General features: G+C 56.0%; 1 protein-coding gene across 2 annotated transcripts; it reads right to left on the bottom strand.

Moving 5' to 3' along the window:
* Positions 1-29: 29 nt before the first annotated feature.
* On the bottom strand, positions 30-27,518 carry BAIAP2L2 (BAR/IMD domain containing adaptor protein 2 like 2). Of its 2 annotated transcripts, none has more exons than XM_046646025.1 (14): positions 27,320-27,518; positions 26,099-26,174; positions 25,116-25,202; positions 24,552-24,613; positions 12,925-12,996; positions 12,581-12,697; positions 11,610-11,756; positions 5,047-5,199; positions 4,616-4,754; positions 4,233-4,452; positions 1,808-1,894; positions 1,304-1,511; positions 694-737; positions 30-521 (listed from the first exon to the last, which is right to left on the bottom strand). In XM_046646025.1, the coding sequence occupies exons 1-14, from the start codon at positions 27,368-27,370 to the stop codon at positions 446-448; spliced, it is 1,539 nt and encodes a 512-aa protein (XP_046501981.1). In that variant the 5' UTR covers positions 27,371-27,518; the 3' UTR covers positions 30-445. The 2 variants fall into 2 exon arrangements, with proteins under 2 accessions (XP_046501981.1, XP_046501982.1); XM_046646026.1 differs by having other exon boundaries at positions 27,265-27,393.
* Positions 27,519-27,634: the final 116 nt, after the last annotated feature.

Raw genomic sequence — 27,634 nt, 5'->3', positions numbered from 1 at the left:
TCCCCCAAATCAGACACCACCGGTCCTGCTGCCATGTCCACTTGCTTTATTCCTCACCGTTTACAAAAGTGAAACAGAGGGACATGTGTGGGGAAGGGAGGGGATGAGCAAGGGGCTCCTCCCCACTGGGGCAGAGGAGGAAGGAGGTTGGGGGGCACGAGCCAGGCCCCCCAGGGAGAGTCCTGGGGCCTCTGGAGGGGAAGAAATGGTTCTGTCGCCCAGTTCCGCCTGCTTTGTTTGAAGGCCCCAGACCCCAGGCCAGTGCCCTCGGAGCTGCTCAGGCTGGGGGTGCGGCTGGGGAAAGGCAGCCACCCCCCGTATCAGGGCCCCCGGCCTCTTGGACCCACTGCTGCTGCTGCTGCTGCTGCTGCCGCCGCCAGCTCTGGGCAGCCCCTGGGCAGGTGTGCGGGGGGACGACCTCAGACCCCTGACAGAGGAAGGTGCCTCAGCGGATGAGCGGTGCTGAACGGTCATTGGTGATGGTGGGACGCAGCTTTACGGTGGCAAAGGGGTTCGTGCCCCTGGAGGGGGAGAGGTGGGGTGAGAGGGGTCCAGGGAAGGCAGCCGGGCACCTGAGCCAGGTGCCCACCCCTACATCCTGCCCCCACTGGGTCAGCTCCACTGGCCCCGAGCTTATACCCCCCACAGCCCTCCACTGAGCCGGTCCCCTCTGACCCCCGCCTGAGGACTCACCGAGGGAAGAGCTCTGGGGGCGGCTGCTCCCAGGATGTAAGTTTCTGCAGGGGGAATGGAGGAAGGCCTGGGTTTGATGGGGAGAGGGACAAGCGAGCCCCTGCCCTCCCTCCCCCCACTCCAGGAGGACAGAGGACTGGACCAGAGGCCCCGAAGTGCTGGAAAATGAGGCCCCAGCATTCCGAAGCCCAGAATGGGGTGGGTTTCCGACCTGAGAAGCCTCTGGACCAGAGCACCATCTCCCGGGGCTGACCACCACCCGCAGGACAAGACCGGGGTGACCCATGGGACGAGCTCTCCCCGCCCCACCCCTGTCCTGCCCAGGCCAGCCCCAGCCCAGGCTCTGATCCAGGACCCTGGGCCTGGCCTCTCTAAGGTAGGGGGCAGGTCCACCCGGAGCTCCAGTCCCCGAGAGGAATGCTTTCCCTCACCCACCACCCCAGACTCAGAAGCCCATCCCCCCCATCCCTGCACAGACAGGCAGACAGGCCAGGGCGGGAGGGTCCCCTGCCACACTGCCCGTGGCAGAGCAGGGACGGTTACCTGGTCTCCAGCCCCCTGCCCACTGGACAACCCCAGGGTTGAGGACAGGCTGGGGGAAGGGGCTCACCTTGACGTCACTGGTCACCCCCATGTTGCCCATGCTGCTTCGGCGGCTCCCAGGCAAGGGTGTGGGTGCAGGGCTGGGGGCGCGGCTCGGGACCCGGCTCGGGGTTCGGGAGCGGGACTGGCCATCCCAGTGCTCAGAGGACGCTGTGGAGTTGCCAGGCCGGTCCAGGAGGTCATCAAGGCTGTGGCTGCCCCGGAGCGGGTAGGACCTGAGTCCAGAGAAAGGTGGGGAGGGGAGGGGGTCGGGGTCAGGCCCTGCTGCCCCCGACCCTGTGTTCTGGGCTCCTGGGCATCCTACAGCGTCCTGCCCTGCCGCTGCGTGCAGGAGACTGCTGGCTTAAGGCAGTGCTACCAGGGGCAGAGGGACGGACACAGGCTTCACATGGAGCGATGGTGCTGCCCTGTCTCGAGGAGCAGAAGGGGGCTCAGGACGGCAACTCACAGCTGCCCCCTGCTGGGTGGGGCCACCCCCCACTGAAGTCCCCACCCCTGCCCACCCAGGTACCTGGCAGGTAGCTCATTCATAGGGTTCAGGGGGTTCATGGGCATCTCCTCCAAAGGCTTCACATAGGCCTCGGGGAACCAGCCGCTCCTGCGGGGCGGAACCGAGGGTCCCATAAGCAAAAGGCCCAACAACAGTGGTCAGAATAACTCCCCTAAGAGAAGCAGACCGTCGCTGGGCACTGCTATGCCGGCCTCGCTCTCGGCTTTGCCAGGAGTAACTCATCTGATCCCTGGAAGGAGGTCTTTCCCGACATTCAAGGCCACCTCTCCAGCCTCATGTCCCACCAGGGGGTGGGGCACCGTAGAGAGGAGGAAGTGGAGAGCAATGTGTCCAAGGACATGTGGTGACCGGCTGCATTCTCTACTCCTTGAGCACCAACCACAGGAGGGCCCCCAGAAAGCCAGACACGGTTCCTCCTCCCGGAGGCTCCCCGCCTGGCAAGGAGGTAGACCTGCAAGCAGATGCTCACAAGGGCGACAGCCAAGGGCAAGGGGCGGGGGACCACAGACAACTAGAGGAGCCCAGAGGAAGGGGCACCGAGCCCAGGGTGCCTGCCTCCCAACCCAGCGCTCTCCTCCTCGGTGCACCGCTTCCCTCCGCCCTAGGTGCTCTGGGCGCCTTTGCCTGGCTCAAGGCCGTTACTGTACTGCAGAGCAGCGGGGTGGGGGCAGAGGCACTGTGGTCCACGTTGCTGAGCCTTTTCAGACTCCACGGAATCCATCAGATCCTGCAGAACAACTGGAAAAGTTCTCCAGCAGCCCATCAACAGCGTTCTCACCTAAAGGTGACCGGAAGCTACTGCAACTCACACTGAGCATAAAACCATTTCACTACCTCTCAGTTCTGTTTTCACCATCAAGTGCCGACTGACGGTAAAACTTGCCATCGTTTTCCCTAACCTACGAGTCACAGAAAGAACGCGGACATCCCAGGAACGCAGTTTGAGAGCACCCATCTAGGTGGTTTCAGAATTGGGTCCCCAGGAAGGGGGCTCCGGCCCTGTGGCGGGGACTCTCAGGGCGGCACCCCCGCTGCCCTCTGGGACTGCACAGCAGGCCGTTTCGCCATTCGTGTTCTCAGGAACCCGTCTACCTACCGGCTCGCCCTTCCATTCTGATCCATGGACAGTCATGAGTCGCTTAACGATGGGGACACGTTCTGAGAAATGTGCTGCTACGTGATTGTGGTGGTGTGCAAACATCCTCGAGTGCACTTACACAAACCTGGATGGTGTAGCATACTACACACCTAGGCTCCATGGTACTAACCTTACGGGACCACTGTGGCATATGCAGTCCGTCGTTGACTGAAATGTCGTTATGCGGCACATGACTGTAGTTACCTGCCACCCACCCGTCTATCCACACATCATCGCATCCATGATCCACATGGGCAACCACCAGTGGACCACCAACCCACTAACCCTCCCATCGGCACTTGCCCACCTGCCTGCCTGCCCCTGCATCAGCCTACCCACATACTTCTCCAATCACCCATCAGTCTACGCACGCACCCCACATCCGGGCATCCTCCCATGCCCCCACCTACCCACCCATCTACCCATCCACTCACACAGCATACATCCACCTGCCCCCTAGGACCACTGGCTCACCCACCCTCTGCCTGTCCCCCATCCACTTACCCACACGACCACCCTCGCAGGCGCCCTCGCATGCACCCGCTGACTCCTCCGTCTATGCACCCATTCATTCTTGCCCCTATTCGTGTCCTTCCTTCCTTCTCCCTGAGCGTGAGCGGGAGTGGGCACCACACAGTCCCCCGCCCGTAAAGCCCTGTGGGGGACACTGCCTGGCTCCAGCAAGCTCCCACCTCGCCCTTTTCCTCCAGCAGAAAGAGCGATCCCTGCACACTCTCTTTCTTGGCTGCCACCCCCTGCTCTCCAGGCGCGGGGCCACCATGGGGTACCTCCCTATCACCCCCTTCCGCTCCTGGCTAGAAACAGCCCGGGTTCGGGTTCTTCAAGGATTTCCACTGCGCATGACCGCAAGGAGGTGCGCACACTCAGCCCGCAGGTCCCAGCACCGCCTCTGCGCCTGGCTGGGGGGCCCGTCCGAGACCCTCCCCTCCATCGGAGCTGGGCTGCCTCTCTCAGGGTCCTGAGGGGAAGCTGCCTCCCGGCTCAGTGTCAGGCGCACAGTAGGTGTGCAAGCAGCAGGGTTTCTGTAATGTTCGCGCCTTCCCGTCCCCCTCGTCTACCACACTCTGCAGGGCCACCAGCCTGAACTCGGAAAGGAGGCCCTTCCTACCCCCGCGGAAGGGACGAGGAAACCGGGGTGGGGGCGGAGGGGGCAGGCGGACGGGAGAGTCGTCTGAGGCCCCAGGGGGGCGGGAGAAGCCCCAGTCAGAGCTGGAGCCCAGGCCTCCGGGTCCCCCTCCACCCCCTGGGCCCCGGGCGCGCACTCACGTGGACGAGCCCTCCAGCTTGCCGTAGAGCCAGCCGTTCTTGGCCTGGGGCACCAGCACCTCCACGACGTCTCCGGCCGAGAAGCGCAGCAGCGTGTGGTTGGCGCCCTCCGAGTGGGAGACGAGGGCGCGGACCTTCCTGGCGCCCCCGCCGCCGCCGCCCGGGCGCTCGCCGAAGGAGTTGGAGCGCGAGGGCTGGGCGCTGCCGGCGTAGAGCGAGGCTGCGGGGCGGGAGGGCGCGGCGCACGTGGGCGGGAAGTTCGCCCTCGCGTCTACTCTCCATCCCTCCTGCTGCAGCGCAACCGCAGGCCCTCCTCCCTGTCCCCGGGTTCCCGGCCTGGGTCCCCGGCCTCGCTCTGCGCTGCGGGGGTCGGGGGCACTCACAGGCAGACGGCGTCCGGGGCAGGGACCGGCGATCTGGCTCCAGCTGGGACGCGGACCTCGCGTCAGTGGGCTCGGGGCCGTAGGAGCCGGAGCCGTGCCGGCTGCGGGGGGAGCCGAACTCTCCCAGAGGCCTCGGGGGCTGCGAGGGGAGACGGGCAGGGGAGGGTGGGGCGGGGAGGGGGGGCGGCGCCCTAGTCCTGCCCTCACCCCCAGTCCCAGGCGTCGGGGTAGGGGTTCGCGGGCCTGCGGCCGAGCCACCACGGGGGCGCCGAGGCCGCGCCGGGACGGAAGGGCCGGCCCGGGGGCGCCACGTAGAACGGGACCCCGGGGGGCAGGAGGCTCCAGGCGGAGGGCCGCAGGCCCCAGGGCCCCGCGGAGGGTGCCGGGGGCGGCGGGGGCGCGAACGGCGGCGGGGGCGCCCAGGGCCTCACCATGTCCAGGCGGGTGGGCGTCAGGCGGCCCGAGGGGTAGGGCGGCCCCAGCACGGGGCCCAGCAGGCCCGGGGAGTGGGCGCGCGACGGGCTGCGGCTGGCCTCCGACTGCTCCTTCCACAGCAGCACGCGGTTCTGCAGCATCCCCCGGGCCTGGCCGGGTGGGGACACAGGCGTCAGCCAGATCTGAGCAGCCCCTGGAATCCTGGGGACTCAAAAGTGGCGCCCCCGATCTGGAAACTCGGGCCCTGCAAGCTGAGGATGACCATTTTCTAGCTGGAAGGAGCCGAAGATCTCTATGGTGTCGCTTTGGGTTCGCCCACCGCCCACCCCTCCCCCGCTTTTGTCCAAGGCCCTCAGTTTTCCTTCAGGAGCTTCCCCTGCCCCCTCTCTCAGTCTGTGCGCTTTGAAGGCTCTGCCACTGCCGAATACAGGGGGAGGACTAGAACCCAGGCCTGGCCACTCAGGTTGCTCCATCCTCCTGGCTCCAGTGGTGGACTCAGGCAGGGCACTTACCCAAAAACTGGGGCTGAAGAACCTAATCCCAGTACTTACCCTGGAAAAATCTGGAAAAGCATATTTTTTCCCCTCACAGGGTTTGCTAAATAGGTAGATGAAGCCAACACAGAAAACTACAACTAAGCAACAGACAGTAGCAAATTTCTGATGACACCTTGTGTGCCCCTGGATCCAGCTATACCTGAAATCCTTCCCAGTAACTAAAGTAATAAATACCTTTTCTGTTTAAGCCAGTTTGAGTAGTTTTCTAAAAGAGGCCTTTTGAATACAGTTTTTCCAGTCCATTCCTGTAGTCTCTATAAGCACTCCTTTTGTAGTATCCCCACTACACAGGCATCAAACTCTACTTGAATACTTTCAAGGACAGGAAACTCAGCAGCTGACCACAGAGTCCATAAGAACTTGGGGAGGGGAGGGCTTTAAATGTTAGAGCTGCTGTGTGTATTAATGATGTTTTAAATTTTCTGTATTTTATGCTGCTACTTTGCTTTGCTACTCCAGGAGAGACTGCCCCTCTCGGGGCTGGATAGTTCTTAGAGATAGTAACCAACTGGCCTGTGGGCACACCTTTCAAGTGCAAACCAGCCAATCCAAACCCATATCCCCCACCACCTCCTTTATTTAGTCTTTCCCCTACCATAAATCACCCCGGAGCCAGGTCACAGATGTGCAGAGAACACGCAGCAGAGAGCCCGCTGGAATTATTCAAACCCTCCAATCCTAAACTCACTTAAACGCCCTGCCCCGCTTTGCCCGTTCCTTCCCGTGGAAACCGTGCAATGGTCCTGGGCCTCCTGCTGCCTCCTGACCCAGCCCTGGTGCTGCGTGGCACGGCGTGACCCCTTCTCTTGGGGGCTGTAGTCTGCAATAAAACGTCTCTCAATGGCACGGCCTCTCTGTGTTGTCACTCAGCCACCTGTACGAATTCAGTCCCAGGTACAGTCCAAGCCTGTGCACTCCAGCGTACAGCTCGCTCCTTTTCCATTGAAACAGCCCGCCCCCGAGGCCCAGCTCGAGACTGTGGCCTTAGGAATGATCCAAGCTTCCCCTGGCTGAGCGTTCACTCTGTGCCAGGCCCAGTGTTAAAGGCTTTACCGCTATTATCTTCCCTGATTCTCACGACAGCCCCCAGGAGGTGGGTGCAACTATTATCTCTGTTTTATAGAAGAAGATGCCGAGGGTCAGAGAGTTAATGACTGGCTCAAGGTCTCGCATCCAGGAAGCAGTGGAGTGGCCTGTGCTAGTCTTTCCATGATTTCTCCCTTCGGTCTGGCCTAGCTGCTGAAGACCTCACGGCCACCTCAGGCAGCAATGACAGCAAGGTGAGGGCCTCACGTCACAGGAGCACCTAGTCCAGCTGGTCACTGGGTGGACACTCCTCTGTTTCCTTGCATAATTACTTAGTGAAACAGCACGAAGACAAAGGTCTCTATGCATTTCGTTCAGAGGCAGGAGCAAAGCGAGAGCATTAGGTTCCGCACACTATACTTTAAAAGGGGGTTTTGTCCAGTTCGAGAACATTCAGTGGTGCGCACCTGCCGGGGTGCCTGGGGGCTCTGGGAGTGATGGCCGAGGCGCCGAGCCCCAGCCTGGACAGCACTCAGCTTCACTGGCTCCCCCGGCCCTGCCTCCCGGCGCGCTTAGCCAGTGGTTGGAAAGAAACACGAATGGGTTTCAAACCCAGGAGGGGAGCGTGGGAGAATTTGAAAACATTTATGGAGTGGAAAAGCCAATCTAAGTTTGATACTAACCCCATCATCTATAAAAGAAAAGACTGATAAATTTGACTAAGTAAAAATAATTTCTTTTTTACATGGCAAGACTGACTATGAGCAAAGTCAAAGGATGAATGACAAACCGGGGAAATATTTGCAACTCATCACCAAGAGAGGGCTCCTTTCGGTAACGTGAATTGTGGCTCCAAAAAACTGCTTAATAGAGGAGGCAGCAGGACTCCCTCCCTGGAGGCTCAGGCAGTGGGAGAGAGGAGGGGGCGGCGGGGGCCGAGCCCGGAGCCTGGGGCTGGGGTGGCCGTGACACTGGGGGAATGTCCGCTGAGGTCAGTCACTGGATCTCCCACCTCTGCTCAGCACCAGGGGGTCCCTGGCTTCAGATAGAGACTCGGGGAGGGGCCTGGGGGTGAGGACTAGGGAGGGGAGGGCCGGGGGTGCAGGAGGCGGAGGGGGGCGGCTGGGGGCAGCTGACCGCCAGGGACACGCCTCCTGGATGGCAGCTTTGGTTTGTGCCTCTGGGGGAGAGAGCAGGGCCAGGCTGAACCCACTGCCGGCTCCATCATGTGAGGTGGGGGTCATTTCCCTCCTTTGCCAGGTGAGAAAGTGAGGCTCCAAGAAAGGAAAGGAAATCATTTGCTAGAATTCACAGCCAGGACACAGTGGTTGGGGAAGTAAATAAGACTAGAAAGAAACAGAAAGTAATGGAAAGAGCCAGGAGACTGAGGCGGGCGGAGGAGCCCGCGTGTGGCCTCAGGAGAGAGAGGCTGGCTGGCTGGGTTGGGGACCTGCTGTCTCTCAGATGTGAAGTAGAGCCAGGGCCTGCCGCGCCCTCTGGGCTCAAACAGTGTTTGTTGAAGAAATGAGTGAATGAATGAATGGTGTTGGAAGAACGCAGGGGCAAAGTCTTCGATTTATGAGGGCGTGGTGGGAAGACGGTGTCCCCGTGTCCCTGGCCCCTCCTCCTCCTGCAAATGCCGTCAGCCTCCTCCCCAGAGGGGTCACAGCTGGGACAGGCAGGCAGGTGAGCAAGTCTGCAAGCCAGGAGGGCAGTGTGGGTCCTTGGTCCCTGTGGGCCCTTTACAGAGGAGAGCAGGACAGAACGCTGAGCACTGCTGGCTGGAGGGGCCGCCGGGCGAGGACCAGGACTGGAGTCCTGGGCAGTGTAGCCCACAGATACACCTGGCAAGGCAGCGTCGAGTGTCTCTCTGGAGTGTGGTCTGGGAATAACTGCTGTCTTTCCTGAGTTCCAGGGGTCCATAGGCTTGGGCTGCTGCTAGCCCATAAGGTACCTCTGCATAATTTATAAACAGGTGTCCCCTCTGGATGGCTAGAGCCTGGTGGGCACACATTTGGTGAGAAAACGGCCTCTTTATGCAAAGAAAAAGATGCTCCTTTCTCTAGGCAAACACAGCCTGCACCAGTGTGTTCAGCCTAGAGAGCACAGCACAGCCCCTACTCTCAACCAGGCACCCTTGTGCAGTGCTCAACCTGCACAACCTTCCCTAGCAGCCCTGTCTGCAGTGGTTTCTCCACACGAGTAGATTGAATGAATCCCCATCCCTGAGGCTGAGTGAGAGCTGATGCTTGTAACAGGAAGACCCGGGGCAGAGTAGGGCCCCACTGGGGTAGAGCTTGCTCCACTCCCACACCCCCCAACGTTTGCCAGCACCTCTGCCTGAGCCCTTGCAGGTCAGCTCAATTCAGAGTGGGAACAGGACCATGAAGAGGCAAATGAAAGAAACAAGGCACCTCGAGGACCCAGCGGTCAGGGAGGGAACCCAGCAGACCACCCAGGCAGCTGAGAGAAGGGGAGATAAGCTAACCCAGGACTTGATAAGAACACTTGGGCGTCCACAGACCCTCTCGCTCCAGTGAAGTGCGAATGTAAGATTTAAAACTGAACAGATGAACGGAAAGAGAACAGTCCTGTTGAGAAAAGCACCGTGGCCTGACAGGTCAAGGGGGAGAAATATCTCAAAATACAGAGCAAGAATAAATGAGAGAGACACGGTGAAGGAGAAGGCAAAGATGCAGAGGCCCAAATGATTGGAGTTCCAGAAGGAGAAAAAGGAATGAGAAAGGAGAGATGATAACGAAACAGAAGAGGAAGCAGCTCCCCCAGCCTGAAGAAAGACGGGAGATCGTGACTGAAGGGGCCCCGACAGGCCCGCATCTGGGCGGTGCCCAGACAGTACCTGAGCCCCAAGGACTCAAAGAAAACCTCCCAGCACCCATAGAGAAAGAGCCAGTTACTTAAAAGGGAAGGGAGCCAGACCAGCACCCAGCTCAGTGTCTGCAACACAGAGAGAGAAAACAGGAGAGCTCCGTCTGGGACCACGAGGGAGAAAGCCTGCAGCTCTGGGGTCCTTCGGCCACTGTCACTCACCAGTCAGGGGGAAAGGGAGACACTGGAGGATGGGCAAGGATTCAGAGGGCATATCTGCCGAAAATACTCCTGAAAGTTCTCTAGCCGCACCGGTTAATCAAAGCAGAAAGCTCAAGTCTGTGGGAGAGGGGAATGAGTGCGAGCAGTGTGAGCAGGGTCCTGGCCACACGCGCGTGAGGTTCTCATGGATGCTGACAGTGCCCTGGGCAATGGTGATATGCATAATCTAAGTAAAGCTTCTTTTTTTTTTTTTTTTTTTTTTAGGAAGATTAGCCCTGAGCTAACATCTGCTGCCAATCCTCCTCTTTTTGCTGATGAAGACTGGCCCTGAGCTAACATCCATGCCCATCTTCCTCTACTTTATATGTGGGACGCCTACCACAGCATGGCGTGCCAAGCGGTGCCATGTCCACACCCAGGGTCCGAACTGGCAAACCCCGGGCCGCCAAAGCGGAACGTGCACACTTAACCGATGCGCCACCGGGCCAGCCCCTAAGTAAAGGTTCTTGAAGTAGACAGGTCATGACGCAAGGAAATGACCAGTGAGGGTCTGGACCTAAAAGTCCTGAAGTTTGTTGGCAAAACCAAGAGGTGGGGGTCGGGGAGGATGAGGGGAGGAGTAAAAACGTTCCAGAAGTCTCATCTTAGAGTAGCGGGGAGCGCAGGAAAGGTGTCAAGGTCTCATCTTCTGGGGCGGGGGGAGCAATGGATCGAGTACTGTTGGGGTGCCAGCATTTTTTGGTAAAATAATAGATGAATATGTGATTATGAAGGTCACAAAGTGAGGTCAGCACGAGTACAGAGGAAAGGAACAGCAGGATTCCCACATGAACAAAGGAGAAGAGGGGATGTACAGTAACTCAGCCAAACTGACCAGAACAAGAATGGAGAAAAAGAGGAAATGACACAGTAAATACAGTTAACTCAAGTTACCCAGAAAGGACAAAAGAGGTATATTAGCCGGTAGGTTAAACGGGAATGGACTGAATTCCTCTATTAGAAAACAGAGCCTGTGAGACGGTCAAAAGTCAAAACTGAGCTACGTCTTCATAACAGAAAACACACTTAAAACAAAGAGATAAGAGGGGCCGGCCCGGTGGTGCAGCGGTTAGGTGCGCACTTTCTGCTTCCGCGGCCCGGGGTTCGCCGGTTCAGATCCCGGGTGCGGACATGGCACTGCTTGGCAAGCCATGCTGTGGTAGGCGTCCCACATATAAAATAGAGGAAGATGGGCACGGATGTTAGCTCAGGGCCAGTCTTCCTCAGCAAAAAGAGGAGGATTGGCAGCAGATGTTAGTTCAGGGCTAATCTTCCTCAAAAAAAAAAAAACACCAAAAAGATAAGAGAAGAAAGTAGGAAGAGCAATATTAACCTTAGACAAAGTGGAACTTAAAGCATCAGATTGGGTTATGAGAGACGTTATAAATGGCAATACTTACAGAGAAGGTCTAATACTCATAAACCCAACAGCAATAAACAACATGGCAGCCAAACATAGAAAGCAAAATCCATTCGAAATCCAATGAGAAATGAAAGAACCTGATTGATCCAGCAGATAGAACAAAGCAAGAGCATAGAGGATTTAAATAATATGATAAAATTAATACACAATAACTGAATAAACCCATGAATTAATGAACTTGTGAATGGTGAGTATATGCGTCCAGGAATGAAAGAATAAATGGTTCACGTGTGAATGAATAAATGCATGAATTAGTGAATGAATGTGAGACTAAACAAAATCATGAATGAATAAATGACTGAATATTCGATGATACACATAAACACAGAAACAGATGGAGAGAGCAAATAAATAAAATAACTATGGCCAGAGAGGAAGGAAGGAGGGAAAGGCGGTGCGGCCAGCTCGCAGAGACACAGCCAGTGGCGCTCCGTCGCTGCCCCCGCCCCCCTGCCCGGCTCACCCGGCCGAAAAACTGCAGGAAGGTGTTGGAAAGCAGCAGGTGCTTCTCCGCCAGGAACCGGTAGCGCCGCTTCTCCTCCAGCTCTGCGGCCCGCTGACTCTCCGACACGAAGGCCTGCATCTGTGCATGCAGCCGGTTCACGCTCTCCTGAGGGGAGAGGGGACTCTGGCCGCAGGCAGGGGGTGAGTGCCTCATCCCCCCCAGGAAAAGTGCCACCTGTCTGGGGCCTCCCTGTCCTTCCTGAGCCAGCCGCCTCCTCCTGGAGGCCTCCCCTGAGCACCCAGCCCATCCTAGCTCCCAGGCCTCCTTCTCAGGGGCATCTTCATCCTCAGGAGCCTGGGCTGTACGTGCTCCCAGCCCGGGCACTTCTCACAGGCAGGACCGGTGTCTGAGCCATCCTTCCACCCCCAGCACCCAGCACAGGGCTGAGCACAGAGGTGGGGCCCAGGGAGGTTGGTTGGTTGAATGGAAATGTGAATAAGCTGATTAATCACCCCCTGCTTGGAAGAAAAGATTCTGAAGAGGAGAGAGAGGAGTTTATTAGAGGAGACAGGAAAGGAGACGGGGGCCAGGGATGGAGTGCTGAGCTCGGGAGGAGGGCTGGCCTTAGAGGGAGCAGGACTCCACTGCCGGGGCAGGAGGGAGGGAGAGGATGCTGGGGCTGCTGGTGGATTACACCGGTGCCACCGTGACCAGGAGCAGCATGATGACGGATGGCCTCAGGTTTTCTCAGCAGAAGGGGGGAGGCCCGGGGGACCTGGGGAGGGCCAGGGAGTGACAGGCGAGGAGCAGTTCTGAACATGTTCCTGAGGGCCAGTGATGCCCCCCTACCAGGGGCGGCCTGACCTCTCCAGCTGCGCTCCCCACAGAGGGTGGGGTGAGCCCCACTCCTGGAGGTGGGCCGGCGCTGGCCAGGGAGATCATGAGGGTGTCAGGGGATCCCCCCAGAGCCTTGCCCCCAGCCCTTGTACCTTCATCTCCCGTGCATTCTTGTCCCTCTTGCGCTCCATGTGCCACAGCTCGGACATGCACTTCTCCAGGTTGGCGGCTCGGTGGCGGTACTCAATCTCATAGTGCTGGCGGCTGTCCTTGGGGGTGTTGAGAGAGCAGGGAGACCTCATGTCAGAGCGCTCAAGACACCCAGCCCATGGGTCAGAGCATGGGACAGGGGCAGGGGGCAGGGTGCTCAGCTGGCAATGTGTATAACATGGGGCCAGCAACACGCAGTGCAGGCCTCAGGGTGTCCTTCTGTCAGATGGGAGGGGCAGTCCTGCCTGTGATGGGCAGGGGCCCGAGGTGGGATGGCCAGACTCACTTTGATGAATTGCATGTCCAACTTGGTGTTCTTTTCCATGTGCTGCAGCAGGTCTCCATGGAATGTCTGCACCTGTGTGGAGTGCAGGATGGGGGTGATCAGGGCGGCCTTATCATTCCCAGGCCCTAACATTGCTTGCACGGCCTACTCAGATCCATTGCCCACCGCGTTCCTAACACACCAGGCCCCTGCCTAGTCGTCAGAGAAATGGGCATAATGAGAGCCCTTGGTTGGAGGGAGGACTAAACAGTCAGGCATGTGAAACATTTAGTGCAGTATCTGGCTTGAAAAGCACCCTTGATAAAAGTGTCCACATCTTCTGGTTCTTAGCCTCAGTCTGTGCTCTCATGATGCCTTTCCCTCTGCCTGGAGTTCCCTACTCATCTCCAAACACCAGCTTCCCTGCTCCCTCTGCTGGGAGGCCTTTCTGCTGCCCCCGGCAGAAGCCATTGCTCTCTCAATTTGCTTCTGGAGTGTGTAGACCTTTGCTCGTTCGTTGTTCACTCCTCCAGCCACAGGACAGGACTTCTTGCCGGGCCCCTGGGCGTAGCCCCTTGGGACAAGCAGCGAGCCGCTGTGGGCGTGAACCAAGTCTGACCTGTCTCTGTGTCCCCAGCACTGTGGGCAGGGCCTGGCCCAGTGAAAGCACTCAGAATTGTTGAGGCCTTAGCTGGGGGGTGGCGGGTTCCCATGACAGGCAGGAAGGAGGCAGCTGAGCACTTAGGTGACCAGGAGGCCGGAGCTCAGGCTCAGAAGAGCTTCATTCTAGTAGTTCCAGTGCTGCCTCCAATTTGCTCTGTAACTTTGGACAAGTTGCTGCCCCTCTCTGAGCCTCAGTTTCCCCATCTGTAATAGGAAAGGCTTGGCCAGATGCACTCTAAGGTCCAGCCCTATAAACCCGCAGAATTGATTCTGTGGGCCCGGCGGTCACCCGCACGTCCCCCTTGAGCCCTGTCAGCATCCTCTGGGGCACTCTGCACTGTTGGGGTATCGGACCTAAATCCTCCGGGCTGCACTCTGTGCCCTTGGGTTCAGGCCGCACAGGAGCAAAGAGGAGCGTCTCCCATCCGGCTGCCACCGCCTCCTCTGGGGCCCCTCCCACCGCCCCTCGGCCTGCTGTCGCACAGCCCTTCCCTGGCCGCCCCTGCTCAGCCGCTCCTGCCTCCTGCCTCAGGGGCCCCACGCTGAGCTGCGGGAGCTCTGTCCTTGCCGTAGGGCATTGCCCAGAGAAGGAATGCTGAGGATCTCCTCCCAGGATGCAGGAAAAACCATAAATTATAAAAGTTCTAAATTTTAAGTTTTTCTCCCACCCTCGTTTCTGAAAACTTGGTAACTGCCAGTCTGTAAGGGAGCTTGAGTGTGGCCTCCTTGGGACTTCAACCCCTGAGCTGTGGCTGTCAGTGTGAGTGTGTAAGTGTGAGAGTATGTGTGTGCGTGCGTGCGCGATGAGTCTGAGTTCCTGCCAGACGAGGCCCTTTTCTGCTGGATCCGGGAAGTGAGGAGCGAGCTTTCCCCACCTGCACCCGCGGGACCTCCCGGTGAGGGCCTCCTGGCGCACTTGCCTCCCCCCTCCTGGCCCTGCCTCCCATCGAAGAGATGGTCCAAGATTTCTGCTGGAACACAAAACATGAGTTCTTGAGAATCCCCACCTCCTGCAAAATCGCGCAATATCAACAACAGGGCTTCTGGGAGATGCGGGGCTGGGGCAGACCCTCAACAGCCAGGCCACTCTGTACCCAAAGCACTGATGAAGATGGCGAATGGTACCGGGGAGACCAACTCGGACCACATCAAAGGCCGCAGGAAATACTTAAAATGCGTAAAACCAACAGAACGGACATGCCGGCTACGCCTTAATTACCACAGAGCTGCCATGCAAGACAATGCAGGAGGAAGTGGGGCTGTCACGCAGGAGGGCCTGGGAGGCAGGGCCACCTGCCCAGCTGAGAGCCCTGGGAGTGCTCTCCCCAGGGAGGCCTGGGCACAGGAACTCTTTCAAAATGTTCTTAGAATACTGATGAGTTGGGGGCTCTCCCCTTCCCCCTAATCCTGTTTCCCCACTCCCACTCCTCTGGCCTAGGAAACCTCGCTTATGAACAAACACCTTCCAGGGCATAAGCCATCACTCCTTCTTCCGGTGGAGGACGAACTGAGTCCCACCGTGGGAATGTCTGTTAGAGTGGGACGACTGGATCACAGTTCTGCCCGTCACCACGGTGAGGCTGTGATTGCCGACAGGGCAGAGGACACAGACCCGGGATGCCCCAGTCAGACGGGGCCCAGGCACCCCCAGGTTCATGGAAAGTCTGCATCAAGCTCCTGAAGAAATGGGTCCACTAAGATGGTTGATACTTAAGTGACCTTTGAGCTCCTGCTGTAAGGGAGCCAGAGGACTGTCTATAATTAGCAGGTGGCTTCTGAAACAAGGAAGTCACCAGCCCTGGGGCAGGCTGAGGAGCTCCCAGCAGGTCAGGACGGAGGCGGCTGTCCCCTGCTCCCCCTTCCGGGGCACGCACTTCACTAGGGTCCTGTAGGGCCTCATGCAGAAGCTGAGGGCAGACCCACTGTTGAGAACATGCGCTGTAAACTCTACGGATTGAGTTATTCCAGGAACTCTCGAGAAATTCTTTTGCCATCTATACAGGGAAACCCTCTTGAAAGAACTGTCTCTGTGGGCTGACCCCAGCTCCTCCCCTTTGCTCTTGAACCACCTCAAGTCAGGCCATTACCCCATCACGCCAACAAGAGTTTTTGTCAAAATCACTGAGACGCCACATTGCTAAGTCAATTCTCAGGAGTCATCCGATTCGTCCCGTCTCCACCATCGGACACGGGTGGCCACTCCCTCCTCCTGAGACACCTTCCTCCCTCAGCGTCCAGGTGACCACCCTCTCCTGGTTTTCCTCGCACCCCTTGGCTGCCTCCTCTCTGTCCTCTCCTGATTCCCCCTCATCTCCTTGATCCCCTAAGGGTGTGTTGCCCAGGGTCAGCCCTTGGACCTTTTCCCTTCTCTATCTACACCCACTCCCCTGGTGAGCCCACGCAGTCCATAAGCTGACGACGCCCAGGAGCATATCCCAGCTGAGACCCCGCCCGCAAACTCTAGTCTCATATGTACAACTGATGATTCCACATCTCTGTTGGTTTTCTAATCAGCATCTCAAACTTACCGTGTCCTAAACTGAGCCCCGATCTCTCCCCTCCACCCAAACTTCTCCACACTCAATTCTTCCCACTTCAACTCATGGCAGCTCCACCTTTCCAGTTGGTCAGGCTAAAACTTTGGCGTTACCTTGACTTCCCTCTGTCTTTGGCAACTGACATCCAACCCATCAGAAAATCCTATTGGCTCTGCCTTCAGTCTGCTCTCTTCTCAACACCACACTGCAGCCACGCTCTCCCAGGCCACGTCATGCCTCCCCTAGATCAGCCTCCCCTAGAAGACAGCCTCCTGACTGGTCTTCTGCTCCTGCTCTTTCCCACTACGCCTGGTACTTTGTTCTCAGTACAATTCTACTAAAATACAAGGCAAGCAGTGAACAACTGAAAAATGAAATGAAAAATGCCATTTATAATAGGTTCAAAAATTCAAATACCTGGGAGTAAATCTACCAAAGGACGTGCAAGACTGCTACACTGAAGATGATGAAACACTGCCCTGAGAAATAAACTACTGGGGAGATATACCATGTTCATGGATGAGAAGATTCAGTCTTGTCAAGATGACCACTGATTTAGAGATGAATGCAATCCCTATCAAAATTCCAGCAGGCTTTCTTGAAGAAATTGACAAGCCGATCCTATAATTTATACAGAAATGCAAAGGATCTTGAAAGGGCAAAACAGCGTTCAAAAAGAAGAACAAGATTCTTAGACTACTTGATTGCAAGACTTACCATAAAGCTACAGTAATTAATAGTGTGGTATCGGCGTAAGGATAGACAAATATGTCAATGGAACAGAACACAAAGTTCTGAAAGTGGGCCTATTCAGAAACAGACCCACACCTGTATGACAAATCAATTTTTGACCAAGACACCAAGTCAATTCAATGGGGAAAGAGAAATCTTTTCCGAATGGTGCCGGAACACCTAGTGTCTGTATAGGGGAAAATGAACCCTGACCCCCTCTCACTTCACACACAAATGTAAACTTGAGCTGGATCATAGAAAAAATGTAAAACCCAGAGCATAGAGCTTCTACAAGAAAACTTAAGAGAATATCTTTGCCATGGGGGTAGGCAAAGGTTTCCTGGGCAGGACTCAAGCACAAACCAGTTTTTCAAATGTCTAAATTAGCAGAGGCAGAACCCACAGGCGCCCTTTTGGCTTTTCTTGTTGTTATAGCATTAGCCCCATGAATTGTAAGGTAGTTTACTGAATTTAAACAGATTCTACCTTTTGTAAAATGAAAAAAAAAAAATAAAGTGAAATAGCCAAATTGGGCTTCATAAAAATTTAAAATTTCTGCTCATCAAAGACATTATTAAATGAATGAATAGACAAGCTAAAGATTAGGAAAAAGCATTCAGTGTACATATATCTGACAAAGGACTCACATCTTGGCTATCTACAGAGCTCCTATAAGTCAATAATAGGTGTAACCTGATATAAAATAGGCAAAAGACTAAACAAACACCTTACGGAAGAAGATATACAAATGTCCCATAAGCCCGTTGAAAGTCTTTAGTCATCAGGATATGCAAAATAAAGCGGCAGTGAGGTACCATTCCACACCCACTAGAACGGCTAGAATAAAGAAGACTGACAACATCGGACGTTGGCAAGGATGCAGGGCAACAGCAGCCTTCACACATTGCTAGCAGGAGTGCAGGCTAGCTCGAGAACTTTGGGGAACTCCTTGGCAGTTTCTTATGAAGTGAAAGATATATCAACCGTAAGACCGTAAATTCCACTCCTAGGTGTTTACCCAAGAGAAATGGAAACACATATCCACACAAAGACAAGAACGCTCACAGCAGCCCTGCTCATAACCGCCCCCAAATGGAAACAATCCAAATGACCGTCAACAGCGAAATGGATAAACCACTTGTGGCCTGTTCATCCAGGGGAATGCTGGGCAATCAGACGGAACAAGGCATCGATACACACAACAGCGTGAGTTCATCTCGCAGACGTTATGCTGAGTCACGGACGCAGGACACCGAGGAATACATATTGTACAACTCCATTCAGACGGAGTTCTAGAACAGGCAAGATTAATCTCTGGAGATAGAAATCAGAAAGTGGCTGCCTCTAGGGGCGAGACTGACTGGAAAGGGACCCAAGGGAACTTTCTGGGCTGATGGAGACGTTCTAAATCTTGTTTAGCGTGGTGGCTGCAGTGTAGACAAGTGTCAAAAAACTCAGCACCTAAGAACCGGGTGTTTTATTGCATGTAAATTTTACCTTGATAAAAACTAATTCACATAAAAATGGGCAACAGAAAACCTTTGAAGTTAAGTCCAATAGAAAATCCTTATGAGAAAAAAGAAAATAAAGAACAAAATAACATTCCTACAAGGAAAGCACACCAGAAAGATGGGGACACAAAACAGAAGGAAACTGTAATCTACAGTTTAAATGTGAACTGAAAGACGCTAAGAAAACGATACAAGCAGGAAAGAAACAACATGACTGTGAATTAGAAAAATTCAGAAATGAGGTGACAGAATTCAGGAAAGAATTAGAAATTTAAAATGACAAACATAAGTTTAATAATAAAGGCCAAACTATAAGGAATACAAGAGAGTAAAGACAACAAATAATATCTTAAGAGAAATATAAAATAAAAAGGAAGAAACTAGTTAAAATAAAAAAGAAACAGGGGGGCCGGCCCCGTGGCCGAGTGGTTAAGTTGGTGCGCTCCGCTGCAGCGGCCCAGGGTTTCACCAGTTCAGATGCTGGGCGCAGATAGGGCACTGCTTATCAGGCCATCCTGAGGTGGCGTCCCACATGCCACAACTAGGACCCACAACTAAAAAACATGCAACTATGTACTAGGGTGATTTGGGGAGAAAAAGCAGGGAAAAAAAGAAGATTGGCAACAGTTGTTAGTGCAGGTGCCAGTGTATTTTTTTTTTTTTTTTTTGAGGAAGATTAGCCCTGAGCTAACATCTGCTGCCAATCCTCCTCTTTTTGCTGAGGAAGACTGGCCCTGAGCTAACATCCGTGCCCATCTTCCTCTACTTTCTATGTGGGATGCCTGCCACCGCATGGCTTGCCAAGCGGCACCATGTCCACACCTGGGATCTGAACCGGCGAACCCCAGGCCGCTGAAGCAGAACATGCACACTTAACTACTGCACCACCGGGCCGGCCCCTGCAGGTGCCAATCTTTGGGAAAAAAAAGGGAAAGAAACAAAGAAATGGGGAATGACTGCTAATGAATGGGTATAGAGTATTTTCGGGGGGTGATGAAAATATTTTAAAACTAGATAGTGGGGATAGTTTCAAAAGTCTGTGAATATACTAAAATCCTCTGCACTGTACAATTTAAAAAGGTGAATTTCACAGCATGTGAATTATATGTCAGTAAAGCTGATATATATGTATCTCCATGATAGGGCTCCTGTTCTCACCATAGGGCTGTGGACTCCATTCTCACTCCAGATATTAAACCATAATGTTTGAAAGTAGAGGAAAAAAAAAGTGAAGACAAAAGTAAAAACATCCAAGAAGAAGAGACAGATATTAAAGACAGGCTATGAAGATCTAATATACAGATAATGGGAGCCCCTGGAGAAAAAATGCCAAGAACGGTAACAAAAAAAATTCTAGAAACTTTAATTCAAGATAACTTTTCCTGAAACTAAAACAATGATTTGAAACTACGTATTGAAAGAGGACACCACACAACTGAGAATATTGGCTCAGACTGACCCACATCAAGACACATTCTAGAAAAATTACTAGGCTTAAGAAAAAGAAAAGAAGTCTTTTGGGCATCTAGGCAAAAAACCTAAGTGATTTACAATGGAAAATAATAGATAATCAGGCTTTTCAATAGCAATGTCCAGTGTTTTACGTCAGAAGAAAAATACATTTAAGACACTCAAAAATGAAAGAAAGAAAGAGAGAAACAGAGAGAGAAGGAAGGAAAGAGGGAAGGAAGGAAGGAAGGAAAATGTGAGTCAAGGATTTTATATCCAGCAAAACTGACTTTCAAGTATGAAGAGAGAAACTATTATCGCCAAGTCAGAACCCAGAGACGGTTGTTCACATGAGCCCATCCTGTGCGGCCTGTTGAGAACGAGTTTCAGATGACCAAAAGGACCAGTGGGACATTGATGGAAGGACTGATGGTGCACCTTACACACGTAAATGCGTGTAAACAAAGGTCAGGGAGGCCGAAGCAGGGCGGGTAAGGTGTGTGACAGCTCTGTGCTCTGACAAAGCAGACACAGCCAGCTACTTTAAAAGTGCAGGAGAATGAGGAAAGCAAACACAAAACTCATTTTGTAGAAACCACATTGGTGGGGGTAGAATTAGTAATGTTGTTCAGAGACTGTTGCCTACGTAACGGGAGAGAAAGCAAAGGGGGTAATTATGGGCTATTCCAATTCTTTCATTCTCTGCATCCTTGAGAATCAGGATTCTTGATGTGGAACAAAGAAGAATCTGGGGTATGGAAGAGGCTAAGGAACAATTGTGCGGTGCCGAGTCTGAGCTGGAAGTGTGGGCATGAACTTGTGAAGTATACGCACTGTCTGCAGTACATGCTGTGTACCTATGGATGCATCTAGGTGTGTAAGCGCATCTATACTATGCGTCCATATGTGTGCGTGTGTAGCGCTGGCCACCGAAAAGGCCTGGGAACGGCGGTCGACCCTGCAGCAGTGAACACCCCAAGTGCCCAGATTATGGTCTTGAAATACCACTTCCCACTAAACACAGAAAATACCGACAGGGTTTCGTGGGGAGATGGCTGATTCCATGTGTAGAGCAGAAAAGGTTCCAGATGAGGCTGGAACGTCTTGTCAGACTAGGTAACAAGGAAGCTGTCAAACCATGAGGGTCACGCCAAGAGGCCCCAGGAGCCAGACTGAAAAGGCTTCTACTGGCCAAAGAGGGGACATCTTCAACTTTGAATAGAGATAACAATTGCAAATGATTGAAACACATCGAGTATATGGAAATCTGTGATATTGAAGATACTAAGCCATACTACAATAATGGTGATAGTGAAAAATAAAGCTAATTGATCACCTTCAGAGGACGACAGGATAAGCAAAGGGAACAAAGAACCCTCTGTCTGCCTTTCCCGTGTGAAACAACGAGCAGATGAGGACAAGCTACCCTGGCGGAAACACTCCAGTTAACACACGAAAGAGCGCTGGGACGGCAGCAGTCCGGAGCTCCTAGTGTAGGCACAGCCGGCCCTGGTGTCGAGCAGTTCAGATTCGGAGCTCTCACCGCCGCGGCCGGGTTCATTTCCGGTCAGGGAACCACACCACCCATCTGTCGATTGTCATACTGTGGCAGCTGCGTGTTGCTGTGATGCCGAAAGCTATGCCAGTGGGATTTCAAACACCCGCAGGGTGACCCATGGTGGACAGGTTTCAGCAGAGCTTCTAGACGAAGACAGATGAGGAAGAAGGACCTGGCCTGCCACTTCCAAAAAAATTGGCCATGAAAACCATATGAATAGCAACAGAGCATTGTCTGATACAGCGGCAGAAGGTAAGATGGTGCCAAAATACAGGGCAGGGGTCTGCGCTGCTGTCCACAGGCTTGCCGGGAGCCAGAATCAACTCAACTGGCGCTAACAACCAAAACAAGTGTGCGTGTGAATGGATCTAGACACACTGAGCCTCCACTGCTGTTAACGTCACATGGCAACAGCCACGGCGCATCTCCTGGTGGAAGGACCTAGCACCTCTCTAGTCCTTCCAAGGGGATGGAAGCTGAGTCTGATCAGGCCTCTGGATCCAGAGGACAGGGGAACAAGCTGAACTGCACCAGGAGTGTGCCATCAGCACCCCACAGACTCTGGGAAAACCAAGCTGTCAAAGGGCCCCAGGGCCTTTGATGTATGGAAAAGAAAAGGATAGAGCGGAACCAGCAGATTAAGAGCCTCAGACATAGGAAAAAAAAAAAAAGAGAGAGAGTAAGACCAAACCCTAGTGTCTGGGGACACAAGTGTGGGCGCTCGACCACGAAGGCACAGAAGGAGGCCTCGGAGCAGGGGTCCCTTTTGGAGGGAGGGGCTGTGACTTTGAGGGGGCACATGGAGGAGCCTCTGGCGAGGCTGGCAAAGTTCTTGACCCGGGCGGCAGTTTCAAGGGTGGTTTGCCTTATAATGAAGTGATTCAATAAGCTCCAATTTGCTCAGTGAGATTTTCACTATCTGTTTTAGTTTACAATAAAAAAGGCGGTTTTTTTAAAACAAACCTCAGATCCTGTCATTCTTTTCCTCAAAGGCCTGTAATGTGCCCCTTTCACGGGCGAGTGGCCAGAGTCGCCCCGACCAGGCCGATCGCCTCCTCCACACTCACCCTCGCGGCCTCGGCTCCTCCAGCCTCTCCACGTGCTGTTCCTCTGCCCAGAACTCTGTTCCAGGTGAGTCTCCCTGGCTCACTCTCTCACGTCCTTCAGGCCTTCTCTCAATGTCACCTCCCTAGTGGTGTTTTCCTTGAGCATCTGTTACAAACTGTGTCCCTCCAACACTTCCTGTCCCCTCCTTCTCTATCTTTCTCCGCAGCATACTCTGCATCCGACTTGTCACATGCGTGCTCACGATTTATCCTGGGCTTTGTCTGGCTCCCTCTTTGGGAAGGCAGGGATTTTCTCTGCTGTGTCCTCAGTGCCACCAGTAGCGCCAGGCACATGGCAGTAAATAGCTGTTGAATGAATGAGCCCGAGGGGGAGGTGGCCTCTGGTGTGTTCGGCCAGGACAGCCCTGGCCAAGGGCCCAGCCTGGTTGTCACAGCCAAGACACCGGTGCCCAGAGAGGGCAGCTCCCCTTACAGAGCAGGCCTGGGTGGCACTCACCCCTGTCCAGCCCAGGTGTGCCACAGGTGATATGGAGAGCCATCAAACACCGGGACAGGAAGTCACAGGCTGACAGCATGTGCTGTGCTCCCTAACCCCCTGCCTGGGGTCCAGGCAGAGGCACAGGCTTAGTGCTGGGCTCAGAGTGTCCAGGAGACAGGCCCAGGGGCGAGGTTTTATCGTGTGTAGGTGGACGCACATGTTCTGCTGGTCAAATTGTTCCCCATTTCGACATGGCACCCAAACCGATGAGTATTTTATGGTGTCCCCAAAGAGCACCCTGACTTCCAGGGGTTCCCCTACACACACGTTTGAGATCCAGCCACTGTCACAATTAGTTGAAATTTCTTTTGCAACCTTCCAAAGCGCCCCCCCCCCCCCCCCCGGGCCCCCCTGCTTCTCCCCCTCTGCCCCAGCTCCCCAACTCTGGCCCACGTCCGCTCCATGCCACACTCCGCACACACTCGGCCCACCGGACCCCCACGGAACGCCCACTCTCCTCTCCATCTGGCCAAGCCCCCTCCCTTTTCAAACTCATTCTCTCCTTCCACAGTGCCATGCCCGCCCCAGGCCCTGGAGCTACAGAAAGAAGACCCCGTCGCAGCCCTTCGGAGCTCCGAGTCTCGGCAGAGATACAGACAAGGAAGTCGGTTCTACTTCTAATTCGCATCGCTCAGATACGCGGAGGGCTACGGGGGCCAGGTAAACAGTGTATCTTTGTGAATTCACTTAATCCTCACAAGAACCCTACAGGGCAGTTATTATGATTGTCTCCATTTCACAGATACTCGAAGGCACAGAGAGGTTAAAGAGCTTGTGCAAGGTCACAAAGCCAGTAACTGGTGGAGCTGGGCTCTGAACACAGGACCTCTGGCGGCAGAGCTCACTCTCTGAACTGCCATGTGCCAAGAACGAGCAGAATGTCTGTGGAGTCCAGAGGGAGGTGTGACCGAACCCCATAGGGATCGGGGGGGCTTCGTGGAGGAGGGGCGACTGTGCTGGACGCGGGGCTGGGGCGTGGTTCTAGGCTGCGAGGGCAGCATGACAGCAGCGCGGGGCTGGAACCCGGCCGGGTCTGCGGGGGCAGCTCGGCTGGCTGGCTGGGCTGGCGCCACACCGAGACTGCTGAGTCGGCAGGGCCGGGAATGCTGGCGGAGGAGCCTGGGTTTAGCGCTGCGGCCGGCAGGGGCGTGGAAGGATTTTTCCCATGGGTGTGACAAGGTCAGATCCCCGCTGCTCCCTGGGAGAGTGGAGGGCGGGGCCGGGAGGCTGACGGGGCATAGGGACTTGGACCTGATGCGCCTGACTACGGTCCTTTCTCTTCCTAGCTCCTCCACTCACTTTGGTGTCTTGGGCGAGTGACTAGATCTCTGAGACTCAGTTTCCTTCTCTGTGAAATGGAGATAGAAATGGCAGCCGCCTCCCAGGGGCGCTGGAGGCTGGAACAGAACGTTGCGGGTACATGTGCCCAGCAGAGCCTGGCTCTGGCAGGTGCCCACAAGGGCAGTCACTGTCATGTCACTAAGGGACCAGGAAGGCCTCCCTGAGAAACGATGGGGGGGTGGGCTCTCCTCCTCCTTGGGACACAGCCCATTCTCCTGAGTGACCCCTCCGAACAGAGAGTCTGACACTCACCACCACCTCCAGGTCGGAGTTCAAGTGTCGCTGGGTGTCGGACATCTGCACCAAGATCTCACCTGGAGGCACAGAGAGCCGTGGCTGCGGTGGGGGTGCCTGCCCCACCTGCCTTCTTCCCCCAGAGAAGCTGCCAGAGGGGCTGCTCAAACCTGGATCTCGGGACCAAGGTCCAGGGATTTCCCACAGGGCTCCGGGACTCTGGGAGCGCTTGTCCCAGCCCTGGAACAGCCGTGTGGGGAGTGGTGGGGAGGGGCTTGGGCTCCAGAACAAGAGTCTGGGCTCTGGGCCTTGGGCTGAAGGCCTGTGTCTTGGGGGGATGTCCAGGGTGGGGGGAGAGCGGGGCGCACTTCCTGGAAAGGTAAGAACCTAAAAGGAGCCCCCTCTGGGCCCCCAGGATGGTGGGCAAGACAGGCCCCGGGCATGAGGAGAGGCACCAGGGAGACAGGCAGAGGGGCCTGGTACGTGGACGCAGGAGGCAGCCTGGGGTGGAGGCGAGGCTAGGAGGAGTGCCCCTCAAAGCCCAAGAAGGTGGGGGAGGTAGTGGCAGGGGGAGCGGCTTACCCAGGATCTGCGAGGTGGGGCTCTGCAGGGCCTGCTCCCCGATCTTCTGGATGGCGCTGAAGTACACCTCGGCCGCCTCGGACAGCGCTGCGTGGGGAGGAGAGATGGGTGCAGCCCCGGCCCCCTCCTCCATCTGCCCCCACCCCTCCTTCCGTCAGGAGAGAGTGTGTGGAGGGGACACTGCGGGACGTGGCGTGAGGCTGTGTGAGAGGAGGGGTGCCCTGGCTGTGCGTGTGGACATTTGCAGTGGCCAGAGGAGAGGAGGCTGTAGGATTCGGGTGGGCTCTCCCTGCGGGGGCGGGGCCTGGCGCTGAGCAGGTGTGTGCCCATAAGGCGGGTGTGGACAGGTGTGCTGTGAGGCACAGGTGGAGGGTGCGGGGTGGAGCTGGAGTAGGGGAGGCAGGCTTTGACTCTGAAGTCCTAAAAGGCAGGGAGGGGTTAGGCACACTCAGCTCCCGGGGTTGGGGGCGGGGATCCCTGGCCTGTCCATCCCACAGAGGGTTCGCCACCCCTGGTGATTAGCGCCGGTGGAGGGGTGTTGTGGGAAGGGGCCGAGCTAGTGTCTGCACGGGCCCTGAGCGAGCGGTGAGGTTTGGCTCAGGTGTGTGGATGGGGGCCGGTCAGGGTGAGGACGAACAGCGTGGCGTGAGGCTGGGGGTGCAGAGGCGGGCCTGGGGCTGGTGGTGGGCTCTCTGGGCAGCATCGAGGTGACATGTAGAGGTGAGTGTAGTTGGGGTTGAGGCCTGCGGGGCCTGGCACTGCTTCTCTGGGAGCATCTAGGGGGCACCTGAAGGAGCCGGCACAGGAGCGTGTGGCTGTGTGAGGGGTCTCGGGCCGCACGGGTGTGAGGGTGAGGGTGGTGGGTAGGAGTGTGTGGGGATGAGGATGAGCGGAGTTTCTGGTGTGGATGCAGAGAATACGGGTTGGGGTGCCTTGTCTGCTCTGAGGGGCCAGGTGGAGGGGCCCCCACGGCCGGCACTCACCATGGAAGGCCCGGAGGTAGTTGTTGCCCAGGTACACCAGGTTCTCCAGGGCGGGGTTAAACTGCTCCATGATGCTCTGGACCCCAAGGGCAATGGGAGCAGGGGGAGAGGAAGAAAGAATGATGGCAGACGCACGTCACCAGGCCTCAGCAGCAGGGTGTCCCCAGCCCGCCTGAGAAGCCTGACTCGGGGAGCCACCTAGAAGCCTGGAGTCACCCAGAACCCAGGCTCTCGGCTGCGGGGGCCTCAGAGGCCATCTCCTGGGTCCCTGTTCCAGGCCAGGTCCCCTTGGCCAGCTCCTGCTCACACAGGTGCCCTGGCAGGACCTTGCTCCTAAAACAATGCACCCGGAAGCTTCTCCTCCTCCCACTGGTTGAAGCCTGTGTCTATGGCAGCCCCTGCTGGGTGGCTCATCCCTGCCCCGAGCCCAGCCTCACCGGGCTGGACATGCGGGCTGCTGACAGTCCCCTCAGGGGTGCGGGCAGGTCCTGCCCTCCTCGAAGAAGAGCCCCTTGGGAGTGATGTTGTGCTGGGTCACCTGGGCACGCCTGGCCGTGGCCACCTGGAGGCCCCCCAGGACGTGAGGACAGCCCTGGGCTTGGACTTAGACTGGGTCTTGGTTCAAACCCCAGCAGCCCCTCTTCCCCCCTTGGTGACCTTGAAGATGCTGTCTCCCTCTCTGGCCTTGGTTTTCTCATCTGTCAAATGGGGTGATTATTTTCTTCCCCACAGGGGGGTGTTGTGAGGCTTATGGGTAAAAGGGTCCCGCACGCAGGAGGGGCTCCACAAATGTCTAGGGAGACTGCGGCCACCCCTCTGCAGGGGAAAAGGACGTCTGAGTGAGAGGCTCAGAAACGAGAGGGAGACAGAGATGAAGAGAAACTCCCCACTCCTGGGCCACATGGCTCTTCGGGCCCCCTGCTCGCAGCTACAGCCACCCTGGCCCTTGTCCTGCCTGCCCGGCGTCTGAGAGTTGGGGCTCCTGCTGAGTGCCATCTCAGCAGGCCTGTCCCCCACTGGGGGACTGTGGACAAACTCCTGCCCTGGGAGCCTCAAGCTGGGGCTGGGCTGGCTGGCTGCCCCCGGGGAGCCCCACCCCCACGCCCACAGCTCAGCCAGCCTGGCTCCGGGCCTTCCTTCTCAGGACACGCCGCAGCCGTGCTCACCCTCTGTCCTCCAGAGCAGGCCCGGCCTTCGTGCTCTGGGCCGCACACTGCTCACCTTGTAGATGGCCACGGTGGACCTGTAGAACTGGTCCATCTCGGGGGCCATGAGCGGGCTGCACCCGGGCGCTGAGTGGGAGGCTGGTGGTGCTGGCGGGGCCGGGAGCACTGGAGGTTGGCACCTCTGGGAGCAGGGTGAAGGAGGCTGCAGTGTGGGACCCGGAGATGGAGGGCCGGCCGAGGAGGAGGTGGCAGCTTAATTATTCACCAGCCCGGGATGTCAGAAGGCGATCTGGGGCGTAACCAGACCCAGGGGGAAGCATCCTGTGACGCGGGTGGGTTCATGTGACCTGCCCTTCAATTATTTACCCCT

This window comes from Equus quagga, chromosome 19 (genome assembly GCF_021613505.1).
Source record: "Equus quagga isolate Etosha38 chromosome 19, UCLA_HA_Equagga_1.0, whole genome shotgun sequence".
In the NCBI taxonomy this organism is placed as follows: Eukaryota; Metazoa; Chordata; class Mammalia; order Perissodactyla; family Equidae; genus Equus; species Equus quagga.
This window is presented reverse-complemented; position numbering and strand designations above follow the sequence as displayed.

Coding starts and splice junctions, on each gene's coding strand:
- BAIAP2L2 (XM_046646025.1), bottom strand. CDS start 27,370: ATGGCCCCCGAGATGGACCAGTTCTACAGGTCCACCGTGGCCATCTAC. Junction 25,203..26,098: donor CTACCTCCGGGCCTTCCATG/GTGAGTGCCGGC, acceptor CTCCCCACGCAG/CGCTGTCCGAGGCGGCCGAG. Junction 4,453..4,615: donor GCCCCGGACGCCGTCTGCCT/GTGAGTGCCCCC, acceptor CCCGCCCCGCAG/CCTCGCTCTACGCCGGCAGC.